The 18,416-nt window shown below is 46.9% G+C and overlaps 1 protein-coding gene across 9 annotated transcripts in view; it reads right to left on the bottom strand.

Annotated features, from left to right (window-relative positions):
- Nucleotides 1-18,416, bottom strand: part of GAPVD1 (GTPase activating protein and VPS9 domains 1) — a 51,550-nt gene that overhangs the window by 13,179 nt on the left and 19,955 nt on the right. For 4 of the 9 annotated variants that reach the window (XM_087753356.1, XM_087753357.1, XM_087753354.1 and 1 more), the window contains 10 exons: nucleotides 17,602-17,682; nucleotides 16,829-16,951; nucleotides 16,187-16,316; nucleotides 15,679-15,788; nucleotides 14,362-14,521; nucleotides 13,697-13,884; nucleotides 12,102-12,315; nucleotides 11,438-11,510; nucleotides 10,360-10,557; nucleotides 5,809-9,647 (listed from right to left, as the gene is read on the bottom strand). In XM_087753356.1, coding sequence (XP_087609482.1) covers nucleotides 9,507-9,647; nucleotides 10,360-10,557; nucleotides 11,438-11,510; nucleotides 12,102-12,315; nucleotides 13,697-13,884; nucleotides 14,362-14,521; nucleotides 15,679-15,788; nucleotides 16,187-16,316; nucleotides 16,829-16,951; nucleotides 17,602-17,682 — 1,418 coding nt within the window. In that variant the 3' untranslated portion in view covers nucleotides 5,809-9,506. Of the gene's footprint in view, nucleotides 1-5,808; nucleotides 9,648-10,359; nucleotides 10,558-11,437; nucleotides 11,511-12,101; nucleotides 12,316-13,696; nucleotides 13,885-14,361; nucleotides 14,522-15,678; nucleotides 15,789-16,186; nucleotides 16,317-16,828; nucleotides 16,952-17,601; nucleotides 17,683-18,416 lie in introns of those variants that run through there. The other 5 variants (XM_087753353.1, XM_087753352.1, XR_015703780.1 and 2 more) reach the window with 4 other exon arrangements.

Raw genomic sequence — 18,416 nt, 5'->3', positions numbered from 1 at the left:
AGGTTTGATACTGGGGACGTGATGAGAAATTTAAGGACCGGAGCATTTCTGGCTGCCCAGGGTGCTGTGCATGTGTGTGGGTCAGCCTTGGCCGAACCTCGGCTGGTTATGCCAGGGCAGGCAGCGGGTCCCTGTGGTCCCGCAGGGATGTAATGGCAGCGGTGAGAGGTCGGGGCTCAGCCACCCACCCTGCAGCCCCTGGCCCCCTCGAGAGAGCACCAGTGCCGCTGCAAAGGTTCATCTATGAGCTGTGAGCCCCCGCAGGCCCCTCTCGCACACCGTTTCTGCACATCGTCCGAGTCCTGCAAACAGGAGGCAGCTGAGCTGTCGGGGGGGTGGAGGGGAAGCATGCGCTGGTGCAGTGCCTCGTGGATGTGTGCCACCCCGACGTGGCCCGAGCTGTCCGGGCTGCCGCTGTGGGAGGAGCCGCGGAGACGCAGTCGCCCTAAGCTGCTCGGGATGCAGCGCTGGGGCCCGAGCAATGGCTGGGGAGCAGCGGTGCTGCGGGGACCCATGCGGCCCTGGTGCCGCTGGCTGCTCCCCAGCATGGGACAGGGCACTGCGGCTGTTCTTCCTCCGCCGGCTTTAGCAGATGTGGATTTTTGGAAGGCAAATCTTTACCAGTGCAGGAGTGGGCCTAACCCACATTAATTCCCAATTGTGAATGCTTTCAATTAGCGACTGCAGGCACTCAGCCTGCTGGATGTGTTCATTAGTGACTTGGCCTTGCCGCTCAGTGACAAGCCGGATGACAAACCTGTCCGAGGGACGCGCAAGGTTTCGGCTGTGGCACAGCGCTTGCATCAGCGCGGGAGAGGGGCGGGAGGTGAGGTGCCCCCAGGTGCCTGCAGCAGAGCGAGGACGCGCTCACACCACCGGGCACGTGGACCCCGCATGGACCGGGGGGACGGCAGAGCCCCAGCACCCACGTCCCCAGCAAGGGTGATCGGGTTCCCATAATGGTGCGCGCTGGTGAAGGAGCCTCCCCTGTCCCGGGCTCAGCCCATCCATCACCAGGACAGGCACTTGCAGAGCCCCTGGGGCCACTGTGAGTGCTGAGTCCTCTAAATCCTGCTGAGCAGATGGCCCTGCGCCACCTTCAGAGACACCTGGCGAGCAGAAGGACACGTCTTGTCCTCAGCCGTGGGCAGGGGGAGCAAAACGGCGGGGGCCTTACGGTGCTTCTGCAGGGCCACAGCTCAGGGGACCCACTCGCCCAGGGGACACATCCTGGCACAGCTGCGGCGCTGCCTGAGCTCGGCCCCTGGCAGAGGATTTACCACCGGGCACCACTGCCCTCCCGGCTGCCCGTGGGAGCCGGCGTGGCCCGGCAAGCTCCCGGCTCTGCGCGCCTGCGGCAGCCCGGTAAAGGCATTGCACTTCCACAGGGCTCGACTGGCCCAATAAAAGATTATCAGCTAAATAAAACAAGAAGTGAGTGATGCCACTATGCCCTGCTGGATTGAAATTGTGTGAGCAAAGTGGTTTTCTCGGGGAGATTTATTTCCTCTGCCAGCTGCAGGCAGCCAGCCCGGCGGAGAGAATGAGCCTCTCACTCCGAGGCCACCGCTCCCTCCTGCAGTCAGCACTTGGCTTTTATTTCATTTTTGAGGGAATCAGAACAAGAAAGGCAGTACAAACAGATATTTGCCCATCGCAAGCCCAGGAGCACACACGCCTGTGCACACATGCTCACCAGTACACGAGCCACATGCTCCAGCCCTGCTCCCCTCGGCCCTGCTCTCCCACCGCACCGGGAGGGCCCAGCCGGCGCCTCAGCCCCCAAATCCCACCTGTAACACGTGGCCGGATCCGGGAGGGTGATCCCACACCAGTGGGGATGGTTCCTGCCCTGGCCTGGCCCCAGCACCAGCTGTGACAGCCAGGGCAGTGCTGGCACCCATCCCACTGGGGCCAGCACCAGTGCAGGCAGTGCCGCAGCAGGACACTGGCTGCGGGCTCTCTGCCCCAAAACCCAGCCGGGAGGGGACAGGCAGCGGGTACAGAGGGCGGCAGAACCGGCTGTGCGGGAATGCACTTGCAGACGGTGCCGTTCGGGCTAAAGCAGAAGTGGCTGTTGCCATGTTTGCTGCCCCGGGCAGGAAAGCTGAGCAGCACCTCAACAAGCGCTTTGCTTCGCTCTGGACCAGCACTCGCTGGTGGCCGCTGGGCAGAGGACGGCATGGCCAATGTCTCCTCCACCCTGGCGAGCTCAGCGTCCCATGGCAGCTGCCATCACTCCCACTTTTGGTGCCAGGCACCCGCAGAGGCTGTGCGCCAGGCAAGGATGAGTCCCCAGAGCCTCCGGGAGACCCTCGAACGAAGCTGCAGCCTCTGCCCATGGGCGACTGCCGGCGCTGGGGGACTGATCCCGGGGGCTCTGCCCCGCCGCAGCCCGCAGGGAGCTGCCACGACACCAGATGTGGCACCTGAGTATATCAGATCTCTGCTGCTCAGAGCAATCCCCCCACAGACATCACAGCAGAAATGGTGTCTGAAACTTCTTGCCATTGCCTCTCCTGACACGAGCTTTGATTTCGGATACCGTCCCCCCGTAATGACCGGGCACCAGTACCTGCTCCTGCCGAGCCCCGCTCGCTGGAAAGCACAGTGTTAGATCCCCGGTAATTGTAAATATTGCAAAGTGCTCAAGTCAGCAGTCTTGCTGAATTTTGCTTTCAACATCTGCAGCCCAATAAATCTTTGTCTCCTTCAGGTGAACCGTGCTCTCCGCTCAGGCTCCGATTTACATCCCTCAGCACCACCACGGCAGCAGCGCCGGCCCCAGCGGGGTCCCGCCGCCAGCCCGGGCCGTTACCCCGCGGGGCTGCGGCTGCAGGGAGAGCAAGGGACCTGCCAGCTCCCGGGAGCCACGGGCACCCCAGCCCCGCCAGCGCCAGGCGGCCGCGCTGCAACGGGCCTGGCGGCCACCGGCACCATTCACTTTGTGCCAAAACCCTTCTACTCACCAGACCTTTGCTGGGCTTTTTTTGTTTTTAATTGTTTTCAAAACAGATTTCATGTGGTCCCAAAATGAGACCATGATTGTAAATTAAAGTGTAATTAGCCTTTACGCTTTTATATTCATTAACTCTTCTCTGTTAATGATGCAGAGGCTGGAGCACAAACCCAGCATTATGAAACCACATCCAGGAAATAAAATAGTGATTTAGATAATGGCCAGAATGTATTGCTACTTACACATAATTAAACAAATGCTCAATTTACACTTGGAAACATGAATGAATGTTGATTAACCCCAGCCCAACGACTCTGCTGGCGATGTGGTTATGCGGCTGTGCTGCCGGCAGGGCTGGCAGTGGTGGGCAGCGGCGGGCAGGGCAGGGCACCCGCTGCCCGCAACGCACCTGCCCGGCCCAGGTGCTGCAGTGCGGCCGAGCCGCGTGGCCACGGATGTCCCTGCTGCCGCCAGGCCGGGCGAGTGCCAGGGTCCTGCCGCGGGTGGCCGCATCCGGCTCCTCGCAGAGCAGCAGAGGCAGCAGGGCTGCAGCAGGTGCTGCACCACGCCGACGGGGCTGAGGAGGCCTCGCCTTCACTCCCGGCCGAGCGGCACCGTGTGCCGGAGGGGTTCACCGTGGCTGCGTGGTGCTGGTGGGCCGTGCTGCGGATCTGCCCGCCGCTCCCGCACAGGCTTTGTCTCCCGTCCCCCTGCGCCTCCTGCCCTCTGAATGTGCCAGTTACTATGGAGACATCGCCTCGTTAGCGCAGGAGGAGCCTAACGAAGTCCACTTGCGCAGGATAACGTTATTTTCTGCTGCAGATCTGGACAGGAGGAGCCCGGGCAGGGGGACAGGTGCCGGGCCCCCGGCTCCATCTCCCCTCAGGGTGGCACAGCGCTGCCTGCGCCCCGGCTCTGGGCTCTGCCAGGGGCTCCGTGCCCAATACCACCGCTGTGCCAAAAGCAGGGGCTCCCGCAGTCCTCGTCCTGGCGACCCCCTGCCCCGCGGGGCGAGAGGGCCATCCACCATGGGCTCCGCCACCCAGCCACCAGCTGAGCACAAGGAACAGAGCTGTTCACAGGGACAGCTGGCGGATCTGGAGCTGGATCTGGTGCCAAGCAGGGCCCCGCGGTGTTTGCCGATGAGGTCGGCCGTGGGCTCCCAGCCAGGACAAGGCAGGGGCTCCCACCAGCAGCGTGCAACCAACACGGCCCCACAAAGGTGCCACCCCTCCCAGAGCCAGAGCCCAGGTCCTGCTGGCGACGGGGAGCCCTGCGTGCGCACCAGGGGAGCAGGAGCCAGGGGGGCCGGTGTGGATGCAGATCATCCCCTGGGGAACCTCGGGGCGCAGGGGGGCCGTTCCCCCACCCCAACCTGGCTGCAGGCTGCCCGCAGCACCCTGCGGGGCGATGAGGGCAGGAGGTGGCAGCTGGCAGCATCCACGCTGCCCCCGCTCCCCACACCCCAAATCCGTCCCTGCCCCGGCACCCCACGAGTCCCTGGGCGAGGGACAGGACAGACACGATGGCGAGTCGAGACCTCTGCTCCCAGGGACTCCCTGTTCACGGATCGTTGACTCAACAGGCCATAATGGCTCCATCTATCGGGGTCAATACGGGTGCCTTTGACACATGATAGACAATAATTGCTGCTGCTTAGAGACTTTTTAGTTCATGGATCATTGACCTGATGGGCTGTAACAGCTCTGAAGGAGGCTGCACACCCCTGCGCTTAAACGCCCTCAGGAGCCAGCAGCTGGGTAAAACCACGGTACGGGCACGGGACTGCGCAAAACGTGCTCTGCCCAAAAACACGCTCGCCAGCACAGGCTACCAAAGGCCCTGGGGCCCCTGGATGCCCGCCTGGTAGCGTGGCCACGGAGGAGAGGCCGTGGCAGGAGGCACAGGAGCCCAAGAGGAGAGGCCAGGACGTCCCAGCATCGCTCAAGCGCCGGGGGACAGGAGCAGGGTGGACAGGGATGGGTTCACCTCCCGTCTGCAGGCTGGAGCTCCCCTCTCCGACAGCAACTTCCAGGTATATGATTTAATGAAAGGCACAATAAGAAGTGAAACAATTAGAATTTCTGCCTCATTATCATGGTAATCTTATCAGTCGGATAATGAGGTATTAATGGAGATTTAATGTGCCTCTCATAACAGAATCCCTTGGAGAAAACACATAAGGAAATTGCTGTAAATCCACTTAATGATGGAAAGGTCCCCAAACACCATATTCCAGAGGATGAAAAATGCTGGATGCAAATGAGAGAGAATCAAGGTCAATAACACTGTGGGGACCGAACTCATGGCAGCACCACGCCGCTGCCGCGCGTCCGCCCCGGTCCCGCCGCATCGTCCACACGCCCCGAATGGGGCGGACGCGCGGCAGCAGCCGAGATCCTACTGTCACGCAGCCGACATGAACGTTTTTTTTAAGAAATGACTGAAATGTAGTACTTTGGGACTTAAGCACTCCAATCAAGGCAGCACACGGCAGAAGACGGGCACTATCCCAGTTGAGCCGCCTCAGTGGTGTGACAGCACCACTCAAGCTACCAGGGCAGCCAAGCTGCATGATTAAAAAAAAGAAATAACAACCAAAAAGCTCTGGGTTAAGCAGCCAGCTCAGCAGTGCATCCTCCCATTTACTGAATCTTGTTTCTTTTTTCGGCACCGTACGCTCCCCCCGAGCCGTTGGTGCACGCGTGAAAGAAGGTCCCGCAGACGCAACACGGCAGCGATGGGAAACGGAAACCGTGCAGGGTTAGTGGTAAGCGGTTCAGGCTCGCAATGCCACCGCGACTGCTGATGGCATTACAACGAGGCAGAAATGTGAAACCCAGGCGGTTAAACTGCTCTCCTTTTAATCAGTTTTTACAGAATAATACATTAATAATCACGTTAGAGACAAGATGGGTTTCCTGTATACAAGACTGTGCAAGCTCATTAATTTAGATTTATAAAGGCTTTACCAGTTTCAAAGAGGAGAGGCAGTACAAAGCTTTTAAATAGAGGTAAAGCACAATCAAAAGGTACAGAACACACACTACTAACTCAGCGGAGATTAATTCTCAAGTAGTACAGGCTCAAGCAAGTCACCAGCTGTCACCCTCCTTGTCCACTGCTTCCCGCTGCTCCGGCTCTGCCGTCGCGCCGCCAGCCGAAGGCTGCGCAGTCTGTACCGCAGCACGGCCACGCAAGCCCCGCTCGCGCCAAACGCGCTTCGCTTGCCTGAAGCTTTGCTGCTGAACAGGTCTGCCCCCTCCTGCTGCTCCGGTTCTGGCCTAAGCCCCGTCTTCCGCACACCACTCGGCATTAACGGGGCAGCGAGTCCTCAATACTTCTGCGAGAATTTGGCTTAACAGAACGTGAACGGTTCCAAGCGATACGGACCAACACTGCGCTCACCAGAAACTCACCTACAGGAAACAGGATCATGTTCGTGGCTTTTTTTCCTGAAATTTATGGCAGTTACATTCAGCGTTTGGTAGTGTAAGGTCTTAAAAACAAAAATTTTTAAACTCAAATACTTAATAGGCCATACACGTTCCAATTCCCCTTAAAGAGGATTTAAAAAAAGCTTTAAAGAGAAATCTCATTTGGGGTTAGGAGCAAAAAGGAATCTCCTAGGGATGAAAAAACCAGCGCTTTCCTTTCATTCCTCTACCCAAAAAGGAAACCACCGCCTCTGTAACATTAAGAGCATAGCCATGCCATCGTTTAATTTGGCCGTTCCTCCAGACACGCCAACAAACCGGCGCTGAAGTCAACGACCAAGCCTTAAGTCCGTGACTGCAATCTGCTATTAATGAACCCTCTCCCCTCCCTTTTCCCCAAAATGTTCCCTTCGTCCTTCAGTGGCTGAAGTAATTCAATTAACAGAAAGCACCACGTTTACAACAACAGGGACACGGTTGGCTGGCACCTTTTGGCAACAGTTCTGCTACTTTTGGTCCTTTACGCGCTGTCTTTTCACCTTTACTATTGCACACCAAAACCTAACAACATCACTTCCTATACATGGAATTTATCATTTTAGAACAAAATGTTACAGGACACCAGGGACTAGTACGAGGATATTACAGGAAGTTTTTTATTCTTTGGAAAGCCTAATTCTCTAACTACACCTACCAAGACTACATAAAGGACTTTCAGAGTAGGTTGAAAAAAAGAAGCAAAGGACCATCTTGCTATGAAGACTCTCAGCTCCTCTGGGGCTCACTGAAACACTTACTGGTTTTAAAATAACTAAATAATAATAATAATACAAAAAGACTCCAGTTCTTTTAAGTATTTTTCTACGCAGAAAAACAAAGTGATACAAATTGTGAAGGAACTGGTTCTTGCTCCTCTCCTAAAGGAGAGCAAATGGAAAGACCTGATGGTGCTGATCAAATCCTGCTGGCCAAGTCTGCAAACAGAAGCAATGCACAGGGTAATCACCAACTTACGGGTCTTTGTGCCTTCTTTAAGGATTGTACAAATGCTCTCCTCGGCTAAAACCCAAACGGCAGCACTAAAAGAACTTTCATACGTCGGTCTTAACATCTCAGATATTCAAGTAATAATTAAATATTACAGGACACTTCAATATAAATAAATTTATATTGCTTTTAGATATGATTTGGCCATATCTTCAAGGGCATATTTGTGCTTCGCTGCTGAGTGTTATTGGTCAGGGCTGTGCTTGCAATATGAAGTCACGTGTTCAGCACCAAAAACCCATCAAGGCTAAATAACTAGAATATTGCAATGCTACACAGACCGAGTTACCACAGTAAGGCAGATCAGAAGAATTTTGTTTCTACTAAGTATTGCTCCTCCACACAACCACGTCTCTAATAGAGGAGAAAGACTATAAAGAAAAGAAAAAAGTTACCATCCCACCCTCTCACCTGTGATTAGTTTGGCAAAAATGCTATACTGAATTACGTATTAGAGTCCTAGAAAGTAAGTTTCTTTAATTACGCCTTGACAAGTAGCACAGCCAAATCAAGCACTTGATACTTTACATAAATCGCTCTAATTTCAGTTAACCAAATGATTTTCCCCAAGTACTAGTTGCTTACAGGTTCATCAAAATGCACGCACACACGCAAAAAAACCCCAAGCAATCATATTTTGAAAAGAATGTGAGAAAGATTGTTTTCTTTACCACTCACAGACACCAAGTCTTAACATGTCCCTCTGTCAGAAGTGCAATGAACACTCTGGGAAGAGCAAGAAATAATACTGACATGAAAAAGTTAAACGCTCGCTGTCCTTTTTCACTGTAGTTCTAGCTAAAAAAGAACAGCAAGTGCTTATGTACAGATAACGACCACTGGCCATCACTCAGACCATTTCGCTCATGAAAAATCCAGGTGGTGTTGTGCATAAAAACTTCTTTAAATTGATAATTGTCAGTTTAAGGGAAAGGTGGAGTGAGAAATCTATAAAACACCCTGAACTGATGTCATGATATGTTTCATAAAGAACAGCGTTATATTTTAAAATATTTTATATGAACAGTAAAACTTGCACTGCTGCATAGCAGACAACATGAAGAACATTTAGTAAAAACATTCACTGAAACCCCTGGCATATGTATTTAATGTCACTAATCAAAATATATATTACAGTCCAAGGTTCTGTTAAGGATCTCTGTTTGGGGTTTGTACAGTATACACAGTATTTCAGAAAAAATATTACAGTAAGGTATTTTATTTCTCCTTTTTTATATTAGACTTATCTATTTTAACTTACAGTCCCTCTCCTCTATATATCCAAACCTTTCTAACACCCTAATGCCCTATAGCCAAAAAGTGTTTAGCTATCTAATAAGCCCTGTCTGCTATAAATTCCAGTTTTAGAAATTTCAGTAATAATTACATTTTAATAAATAGTTCAGTTTGCCCTTTTTTAATCTTAACCTTTCGAGGAAGTCCTTTCATTACCAAAACACAGTATGTCACAACCTGTTAGAGGTCAGAGAGGCTTTTGCTTGTTTATTCAAATGATAATGAGTCCAAAGATAATTGCAATGCATTAAATATAGGTCTATAATATTTACACTGTCCTCTCAGATTTTAAATTTAGGTGAAATACAATTGGTAACTACTGTCGGCTACTACAAACTGTCAGTGTGGCTGGTGTTTTATTAATAAAAGGTGTATTAAGCTAGAAAGTATACTAAGTGGTTGCCCTGATTCTTCTTGTTTCAGTTTTCTATTAGAAATTAAATGAAGTGAATTATTCACGTGAGTAAGAATTCAGGAAGAGGGGTGGTGGAAAAAGCATGAAGAATTTTCTGCATGTTTTGAGATTCAAAAATACCTGAAAACAGTGGTCCCTTTTGCAGTGCCAGTATCCATAGGGGAGAAAAACGCAACCAAAAGAGAAGAGGAAAATCTGTTAAATTAATTTGATTAGTAAAGGTGTGTTTTAAAATGCCTCAATTCTGTACAGTATTATACAAGGAAAGTCTCTTCTCCAGCTTTTGCAGCTGTTGTACATTCTTATATACTCTTCTTCTGCTAACAGTCTGCCCATGCTCGTGCTGTTTGAGTTACTTGCGATCATCAATAGTTTTAATGAATTCAACTGCTGCTGTGAACTGCATCCACCAGTATGATTCCTCTCCAGATAAACAGCTGGCGTAGAAACTACTAATGTACTGAACAGTGGACAGCAAGCAAGGTGGATTTGCCTGAAGGTTAAAGAAGAAAGAGATACTCACAGCTTGTTTGCAAAGCTAAACATAAAACATTACAAGATACAGCACAGAAATACAATTCTAGGTGTACAGTGATCCTCACACATTCATAATACATGATCATGTAACGTATCTGTAGGGTCGTGACTGCTTGCCCATTTCGCACACTCAGAATGCATCAGCCTTGATGAAAGGAGCGTTTTTCCAACAAGGAAAAACGACTAGCAGGCCAAGAGAAAGAAGGGTAACGCTGGCAGAATCTATAAAAGTCATCAAGGATTTCAACACATGGAAAAGCCTGTTGTTTTAGCATCTTATATATGACGGACCATTCTCCTAACACTCGTATGTCACAAAAGGTCAGCAACGCAATGCAAGTCAGTCCTAGTGTGGATCTTGGTCCTGAAAGAGGACAACATTAAGCAGGCACAGATGACAGATGCTGGTGGACACACCTCAAAAAAAACCCCACTCCACACACAACGCCTGCACCCCTATTTCCTTGGTTCCAAGTGCAAAGTTTGCTTGGATTCAGAAACCGTAACTGTGACCACATTTCTGATGTTTCTATTTAAACCTGCTGAATTAGATCTGGTTTTGAGTCTAGCATGCTCCCAGTTACCCAAATGCATTATTTTTCTTCCTAAAATTTGCTTGTTTATTACAAGAATTAGCTGAGGTTTGTGATCTTTGCAAAAGAACTCACCTTTATGAGGACAAAGACCAGAACAGGAACAAAATCATCTGCCCCAGGTACTGAATCTTCATTTGCCAGACTAAGCAGGTTCATGATGGTTGAACACATTCGCAGGATACACTGTACTTTGTCTCGAGGGGTTTTATAAGCGCTTATTGTGCGGATTTCAGACTGTGCAGATGGCCACGGTGCCTCCCGGAGATACACCTAGAAAAAAAACAACACGCTGCCAGTTCTTGTTTGTCCAAGCTACTGCTGTGCACCACAGAGGATCGGAAGTACTAGAGACTTGCAGGCAGGAGCAAGGCTCCAGAAAAATGGGAAGCTTTAAGTCAAGGTGGCTACATTACACTCACAATGAAGGTGGCTTCCTGCTGTGTTACAATAAAAAACTACGAGGAGCCAGCACTCTGTGTGTAACTAAGATAATTAGCCGGCACTTCTCCCCGACTTCTCCAGCGCACTGTTTCAAATTAAGGTAGAGCTGCATGTCTCAGTCCTCTGTATCAGCAGCTTTGTGAACACTCACTATTCTGAGTCATACAGTTCAAGTGCTGAATCGAGAACTAGGAAAGCTGCAAACATCCAGCCTCTGACAGACGACTTCAGCCTACCAACCTGCTTATAGTTATCCTATTAACCATGAGAAAAGTGAAAGCACTGGGCAAATTCACAGATCTGCAAGGTTCCATTAATTCTGGCTAGTTCAGGAAGGTAACTTGACAGCTGTAAACCACAGCTATGGCACGTGAATCACATTAGAAGCACAAAGGATTCAAATCTTGTCTTTTGAAGCAAATTATCAGAAAGTTACTACATCTTAGTGCAGTGTAGTATTAGTTCTTAAATCCTACTATCAGGACAGAGGTGGCAAAATCAGAAAAAAAATGGATTTGGAAGGATCAGTCTGTGGAAGACACCAAAGCATGGGTACAGCATGTTTTTCCTGCAGGGTATTTCAGCTGTCACAGACAGTAAAGCAATGCTTCTAAGTGTAAAACAAAACAACCCTCTCCCCATGCCAAACACAATCGAAACCAAGCACCCCGACACACATATGAAAGTGAAGGAAAGGAGAAGTTGTTACCTCAGGTATCTGAAGTGCTTTGTGGTTTGCAGTCACTACTTTAGATAACCTCTGTATGTGCTCATGCAGGACCCTGAAAACAAACACAAAAGACAAGAGTGAAAAGTAAGCAGCAGCCAGCCAGTAGTCCTCTGGGGTTTCCCACTAGTTTTAAGCTTGATACTACAAGAGAGATCTTCAGGAACACATATAATCATGATGGTCCTACAGCTGATGGACACTAGGTCAATGAGAGGTGCAGAGGATTTTGCCATAGAATCAAGTACAATCACACAGCCAGCAGAGCATTCAAACAGCATGTGTTCTAGAACACAAAACCCAAAAACCCCAAATGCATGGAAAATACTGTACGAAAACAGAAAACGGAAGGAGTCCCGAAGCAGATTTTGATCATTCTCTCAGCATACACACTTGCAGATCTGAAAGTCTGTATCCCAAGTCATTACATTTACAATTTGATTCTGTTCTAGCAGTTTGTTGCAAACACAAACTTTTGCACATGATGCTAAAGCACTTCCATGTTCTTTGAGAAAATTTTCTGAAAGAAAACATGAGTTTGTATGGCATGGCTGACTCAGTCAAGTCTGTCACATGAAGACTGCAGAGCTTCCATCTGCACCAACTGCAAAAGAGAAACCAGGTACTTCAAATCACATTAACTTACTGGTCACGCAAAATATCTCCATCCTGATTAGGGTAGAACGCGAGTTTGAAAATACGATTCATCACACTGCGTTCTATAGCTAATTGTGCATCCTGAAGCTGTTCTTCACTGGCATTCTGCCATATGGCATCCTGAGCCATAGCCCCATATAAGAACTGGAGAAAATCCTCAACTTGGGCTGTTTTATCATCTGCTGCTGTGAGTTTCTGGAAATCTGATAAATGGTAAAAAGAGAGAGAACATTCAGTTAAGTAAAAAACATTATTCCTGACAGGTTTTTCTGGAGAGAAGAGCCCAGAATCTACTTCAGACTTCTTGCCAGGCAGCACTGAGGCTCTGTTTTGCCCATGCCCCAGCAGGGGAAATACAAGCAGGAACACTTGAAATAAATGGAGGAATTAAAGGAAAAGCATATAGAACACATTTAGCAAAGCATATGGTCAAAAACTCTACTTGATACTGTGTTAATCACTTCCTCTGCAGTACCAGTTCTTATGCCTCCTTTCCAGCCACCCACAGAGCTAACACCCAGAACAATCACTAGAACACTCACTGGTAGGAACCAGCACATGCAAAGTTGTCAGATGCTGAAAGGGGCGAGGGGAAGATAGCAAGAAAACGCATGTGTACCATTTCCTACTCCTACCTTTATTAAGTATGCATAGTTGCAATGTTCGTATTTCTCTACAAAATACAGAATGAGTGATGCAGCCAAGTTAATGCAGCATGACCAAATCGCTGGCCATTCATCGGCTTCATATTTATAGCACTCTGCACCAGAAGACAACTGCCACTCACATCTGCCAGCAGCCTAAACGCCACAGTTGCCAATTTCTCTTTTAGATCATCCAGAAATAGCTGTCTCCTTTCTGTCCAATGAAAGGGCTTTAACTCCTCCCTGGGTCACTGAAGCTTATTACCAGAACTTTAATCCCAGTAGATGTAAGTTCTCGTATTATTTCCAGCCTATTCAGGCACATTTAATATGCAGCACTATATGCTCCAGGAGCAAGCACTGACTCCAAATTTCTTACGTACTTCATTAAGTCAGGTATGTGCATAGAGAACATAGAAATAGTTTGTTTTGAGTGACTCTGTTTGGAGAGAGTTATCTTCCTGGTGCCGATATCCCTTATGCTACGATATTTTTGAATCTTTGATTCATTTGATTCATACTACTACTATTGCCCATATCTTCCAAGGTACAACCACAGGTTCTGTACTGAGGACTGAAAGCTGCAACTTAATTTATCATTTATCAGTAGATCTAAAATAATTAATAGTATTCATGCTTCTTCCATGGGGCAGATGTTAGATAACGTGATTTAGCGTAACTTTTCCGGCCAAGTGAGGTCAAATTACCTTCATTCTCTTAGCCCATGAAAAATGCAGACAGTTACCGTGGCTTAGCTGCCACAACATAACATGTTAAGTCACAGTAATCTATTTGAGCCATTAATTCACCAGCTGAAATGAAAACTGTTTTAGGAATCTGCTCCTCAGATCAGAAGCTGTATTTTAAAACATTAACCCGAGCCAGCATCTAAATATGGAGTAAAGGAATATAAACATTCCACAGTCTGCATTAATCTTACCTTGAATAAACTCCCTTATTTTCTTTTCTTTGCTCTCTAGCAGTAACCTCACACATACAGTAGTGAAGTATCTGTTGGCCACTTCTTTATCTCGCAGAACTCTTTGCAACAGCCTTTCCAAGTGCGCTTGTGTCGTTTGCAGGCCTTGGCGACATCGAGTTAAATAGGCGATATATGGAGCTCTTTTCCTAAAATAAAGAGTGCTCCACATGAGATTCATAATAAAGATAGAGGCTAATAGCTTTATAAACTGTTAAGTTGTTGTGCAACGGGAATCTTTAACCTGTTGTTTTTAAAACAAAGGTAACACTCGAATTAGGAAGTTCCATCTTATACAGATTTCTCTGACTGAATTCACTGCCCTTGCAGCACTCCAGAATGCTAGACTAAAGGAAATGCCAAACAGCACCTCTTGTGTGGTACAGCTGAACATTAGCCACAAATTGATTTAACCTGAGTTCATTACTATCTGAACTGACTTAAGGTCCAAGCTTTTTTAAGCCATTCGCAGACAGGTGAAACAATTCCACCATTTTGTGGGGAGGCAAAGCTGTAAAAACCTGATTTGGTAAAGTACAATTTAAACCAAAAGGGATCTCCAAACTGCTACTGAATAAATATATGTATTTGGAAACCCATTAATAATAAGACAGTGAACAAACTACCTATAGTCCTCCGCAATAGATGCCAGCAGCTTTCGACAGGTCCTGTTATCAAAGCGGCTTACACATCGCATTGTCTCTTGCAGCTGGGCCATCAAGTTCTTGTCTTGCAGGTTAATAGCTTCAGCTAGCTGAACTTTCAAGAAGCACACAATTTCATTATCTAACAAAGAACAGAGGAAAATTGTTAAGGAAAAGAAACGTAAGCACGATGAAAATAAAACTGGTTTTGAATATGTTGGAGTGAGTCCAGAGGAGGCCATGAAGATGCTCAGAGGCCTGGAGCACCTCTCTTACAAGGACAGGCTGAGAGAGTTGGGGTTGCTCAGCCTGGAGAAGAGAAGGCTCCGGGCAGCCCTTACAGCAGCCTTCCAGTACCTGAAGGGGGCCTACAGGAAAGCTGGAGAGGGACTTTTTACAAGGGCCTGTAGTGACAGGAGAAGGGGGAATGGCTTTAAACTGAAAGAGGGCAGGTTTAGATCATAGAATCATAGATTCTATAGATTCTAATCCTAGGTTAGATACAAGGAAGAAATTCTTCACTGTGAGGGTGGTGAGGCACTGGCACAGGCTGCCCGGAGAAGCTGTGGGTGCCCCATCCCTGGCAGCGCTCAAGGCCAGGCTGGACGGGGCTTTGAGCAGCCTGGTCTGGGGGAAGGTGTCCCTGCCTGTGGCAGGGGGGCTGGAACCAGATGATCTTGAAGGTCCCTTCCAACCCAACCCATTCTATGATTCTATGGGAAACAAGTAACAGTTTAAACCAAACCTTCTGTATATTAGGCAATAAATGTTATTTTAAGAACAATTTAATAAGTCTTTTTGAATTTTCCAGATATCAAGGGATAAGTTTTCATATCACTATCTTATTTAGTATTAAGAACCATTCTGAAATGTGAAGAGGACTAGATAAGGTGACAAATTCAACTATCTGCAAATAAACCTAAAATGAATGGAGGGATACAAACACAAGACACACATACTAAGTCAACGTAAAGACTCAGTAAATCATTCAAGTTACTCTATTAGTACTGTAGCGCAATTCCCAACAGCACATGTATTTTGAGAGTCTATTCTACAGCTTCAGGGCTCTGCCTGCACTATATCTGAGATGCTTCATTACAAAAAAATTAGACTAGATTTAGTTGGCAGGTTGGTTTGCGGAGTAAGAAAGAAAACATTTTGGGGGGCAATGGGCAGCCTATGCCTTCTATATCTGCCAAACAGAAGTTACCACTAATGGTGCAGTACACGCGCCGTTGGATGGGGGAAAAGAAGAGGCACATACAATACAAAATATCTGTACGCATAAAGAACATTCACCTTCAGGGTCTGTGTGATCTGGCAGACCATTCCTTGTTGAATGTGTCAACATCGGGAAGGCAACAGAATCTGCTGAACAAAGAGCCAATCTCAATTTCTTCTTCGCATCCCTTAAAGAAGAAAAATATTTTCTTAACAAAGCTGCCACAAGGTCTGCTTCTTCAATAAGCAGTCTTTACTTTCGGGGTTTTTGGTTTGTTTGTTTTAATACTGCCTAAAAGTTATTTAACATAATTTTAATACACCAATGTTGTCAAGACTTTAGAACATCAGTTCTTTTGATATAGCACCTAGACCAATTTCAAAAGAATTTTCCTAACACTGAACTGCTCTGTTCTCTCAGGTTACAATATCCCCCCTTCGTCAGTAGAAATATGTCAGTTTGAGATGCTTAAAACTAAAACCACGTAAAAGTTCACAATTAATCCATATTAAGATTTTTGTGGGAACCGATCACATGGCTTCAGTTCTACATTGTGGGTAAGATTAAACCTGCAAATGTATTTACCTATAGGAGAAAGCAGAACTTTGCGGCTGTGCTACTTGACTTGCAGAGTCTGGGAGATCATCTGCAGACATGTTTTGCAAAGCTTCATCACGTGGAGAGTCATGCATACTCTCACCATCCCCAATAGTCTCTATGGAAATGAAAAAGCCAAAATTACGCTTGGAGAGAGGAGTCAGAAGAAGAAACTAGACTAATATTCTCTATTTTCTTCTTGCTATTCTAAGGTCGGGGGGGGGGGGGGGGAGGGAATGGAGACAGCAAATAAAAGAACTTGTTCCGAATAAGTGAAAAAAGTTTATTAAAAATATACAATCTACAAGTCACTAAGAAGAAATTGCATGCGTTCTGGAAGGCAATGTACTCCTTCAGTATCCATTAAAAAACCCAAACCAAACAACTGGTACGAGATGTGCTATTAACAAACAACCACCTCAATGGCAATACAAAAGAGCTGTCCTTGGGAATACTGATTTAATTCCCAGTCTCTGAGGGACTGTTCCAAAGATTATTTGAGAAATGTTCTTGGTTTAGAGCTCACATTGTTCGGCTGTTAGTACTAACATCCATCTAGAACACTGAAGTGGTTTTATCTTTAAGGAGGAGAAACTATGTTGGTGACGATTATAAAAGCCAGGTTCTTACCTGCTCCGTCGTAGTTCACGATGGCTCCTTCACTAGGACTGGCTCGCTTAATTGCATTCCTGTATTTGTCCAGAATGTCCTCCGCAGCTTGCGCCTGTGCACTGAGCCTTGGGCTGGGATCGTCTGAAGAGACCATTAAAAACAACAGGAGTTAACCTTGTATTGTGCCAACTAAAAGCAAATATGAAAATTTGGACCTAGACATTTGAACTCTGTTTTTAGCCACATCAAACAAATAGCTGCTTGTGTTCCACGTAGCCACAATTCAAATATATTTATAAAGTCTGAAGCAAAAGCAGCAAAAAAAAATACAATGAAAGTGAAAAAATGAAGTCAGATCCTTAGCATACTGTATACACAAATGGTTCTTGTATATTTGAAGACTTCTAGAAATGATTAGGCAAACAGAAAACTAAACACCCAGGTTCAAATCATGTTTAATTTAGCACTTAAGTAATTATTACAGGAACGTGTCTGCAGCTACCCTTACAGCTCAGCTATGATAAGGACATGAGCTTCATAATGGGGGGGGGGCGGAAAGCAGCGAAGACTTGACTCGAGAATCCAGTACTATACATAGTGACAGAAGCAAGACAACTTAAAAACAGTCTTCAAGGCAAGAAGTCTTTATCCACTTTCTCATTCAGGAAGCCACTTGTGAACATTAACTACAATAGCGTATACCTTTCTGTAAATAGACACCTGGTGGGCACTCTGGAACTCTAGAGGGCACGTTATGAGAGAAAATTGCTATGATGATATTATTCACATACCTTGAAGTGTTGCGTATCTGTCAGGCACCATGTCATCTTTGTCTTTTTCTTGTTTTTCTTTCTTTCTAAATGGAATAGGAGCTGAAAATGCAAGGTACCTTATCAAAGACCATTCTGAGATAATGGCCAGATTGAAGAAACTTTAAGAAAGTAGCTAATGCAGAAGTTTGTCATCAAATAAACTTCAATAAAAGCATAAGCCTATCTATGAGGTGGAGCAGAACTGTACTGTCATCATACGTAGTAAGCTCTACCTTTAACAGACACGCTACCATGAGCCAGGCAGAACAGTTTTGCCTTCCAGGTACAGTACGCTCCAGGCAGTTACCAGGAAAGGGAGTCGGGTAGCTTCCCCTTTTTATTTACATATCTATCGATACTTTAGTTTAGCCAATAGTCCTAACTCAAGTGTTGGTCATAATGACATGAATCTTTTCTGGCAGCTCCTTCCCACTAGTAAGTTCAGGGAGAAGATGCAAAGACAGCACGTTGTGAAATGGGAAAGCAAACAAAGTGGTATTAAAATACTATATCGTTATCTAAAGTCACACAGCAAGGATCACATCGGCTCTTTTCTAACTGAAAGTCTGTTTTAAAACAAGGCAAGAATATTTAACTTTGCACACATCGTTCCATCCCCAGTTGCCATTATTCATAACATGAAAGTCAACTATTATCTCGAACAAGCTTTACTTTGTAAATAGCCAAAGTCTAATTTCCGTTCATGCTGTGTTACAAGAGATATCCTAAGTTATCAAGACCCTTCAACTAGCACGCTACCATCCGTAAAGATTTAAGGCTAGTTCTCAGTGAAG

This window comes from Nipponia nippon, unplaced genomic scaffold (assembly GCF_047370975.1).
Source record: "Nipponia nippon isolate SJK-2023a ecotype South Korea unplaced genomic scaffold, ASM4737097v1 scaffold_16, whole genome shotgun sequence".
NCBI lineage: Eukaryota > Metazoa > Chordata > Aves > Pelecaniformes > Threskiornithidae > Nipponia > Nipponia nippon.
The sequence above is the reverse complement of the archived record's forward strand: the minus strand, read 5'-3'. Positions and strand labels throughout refer to the sequence as shown.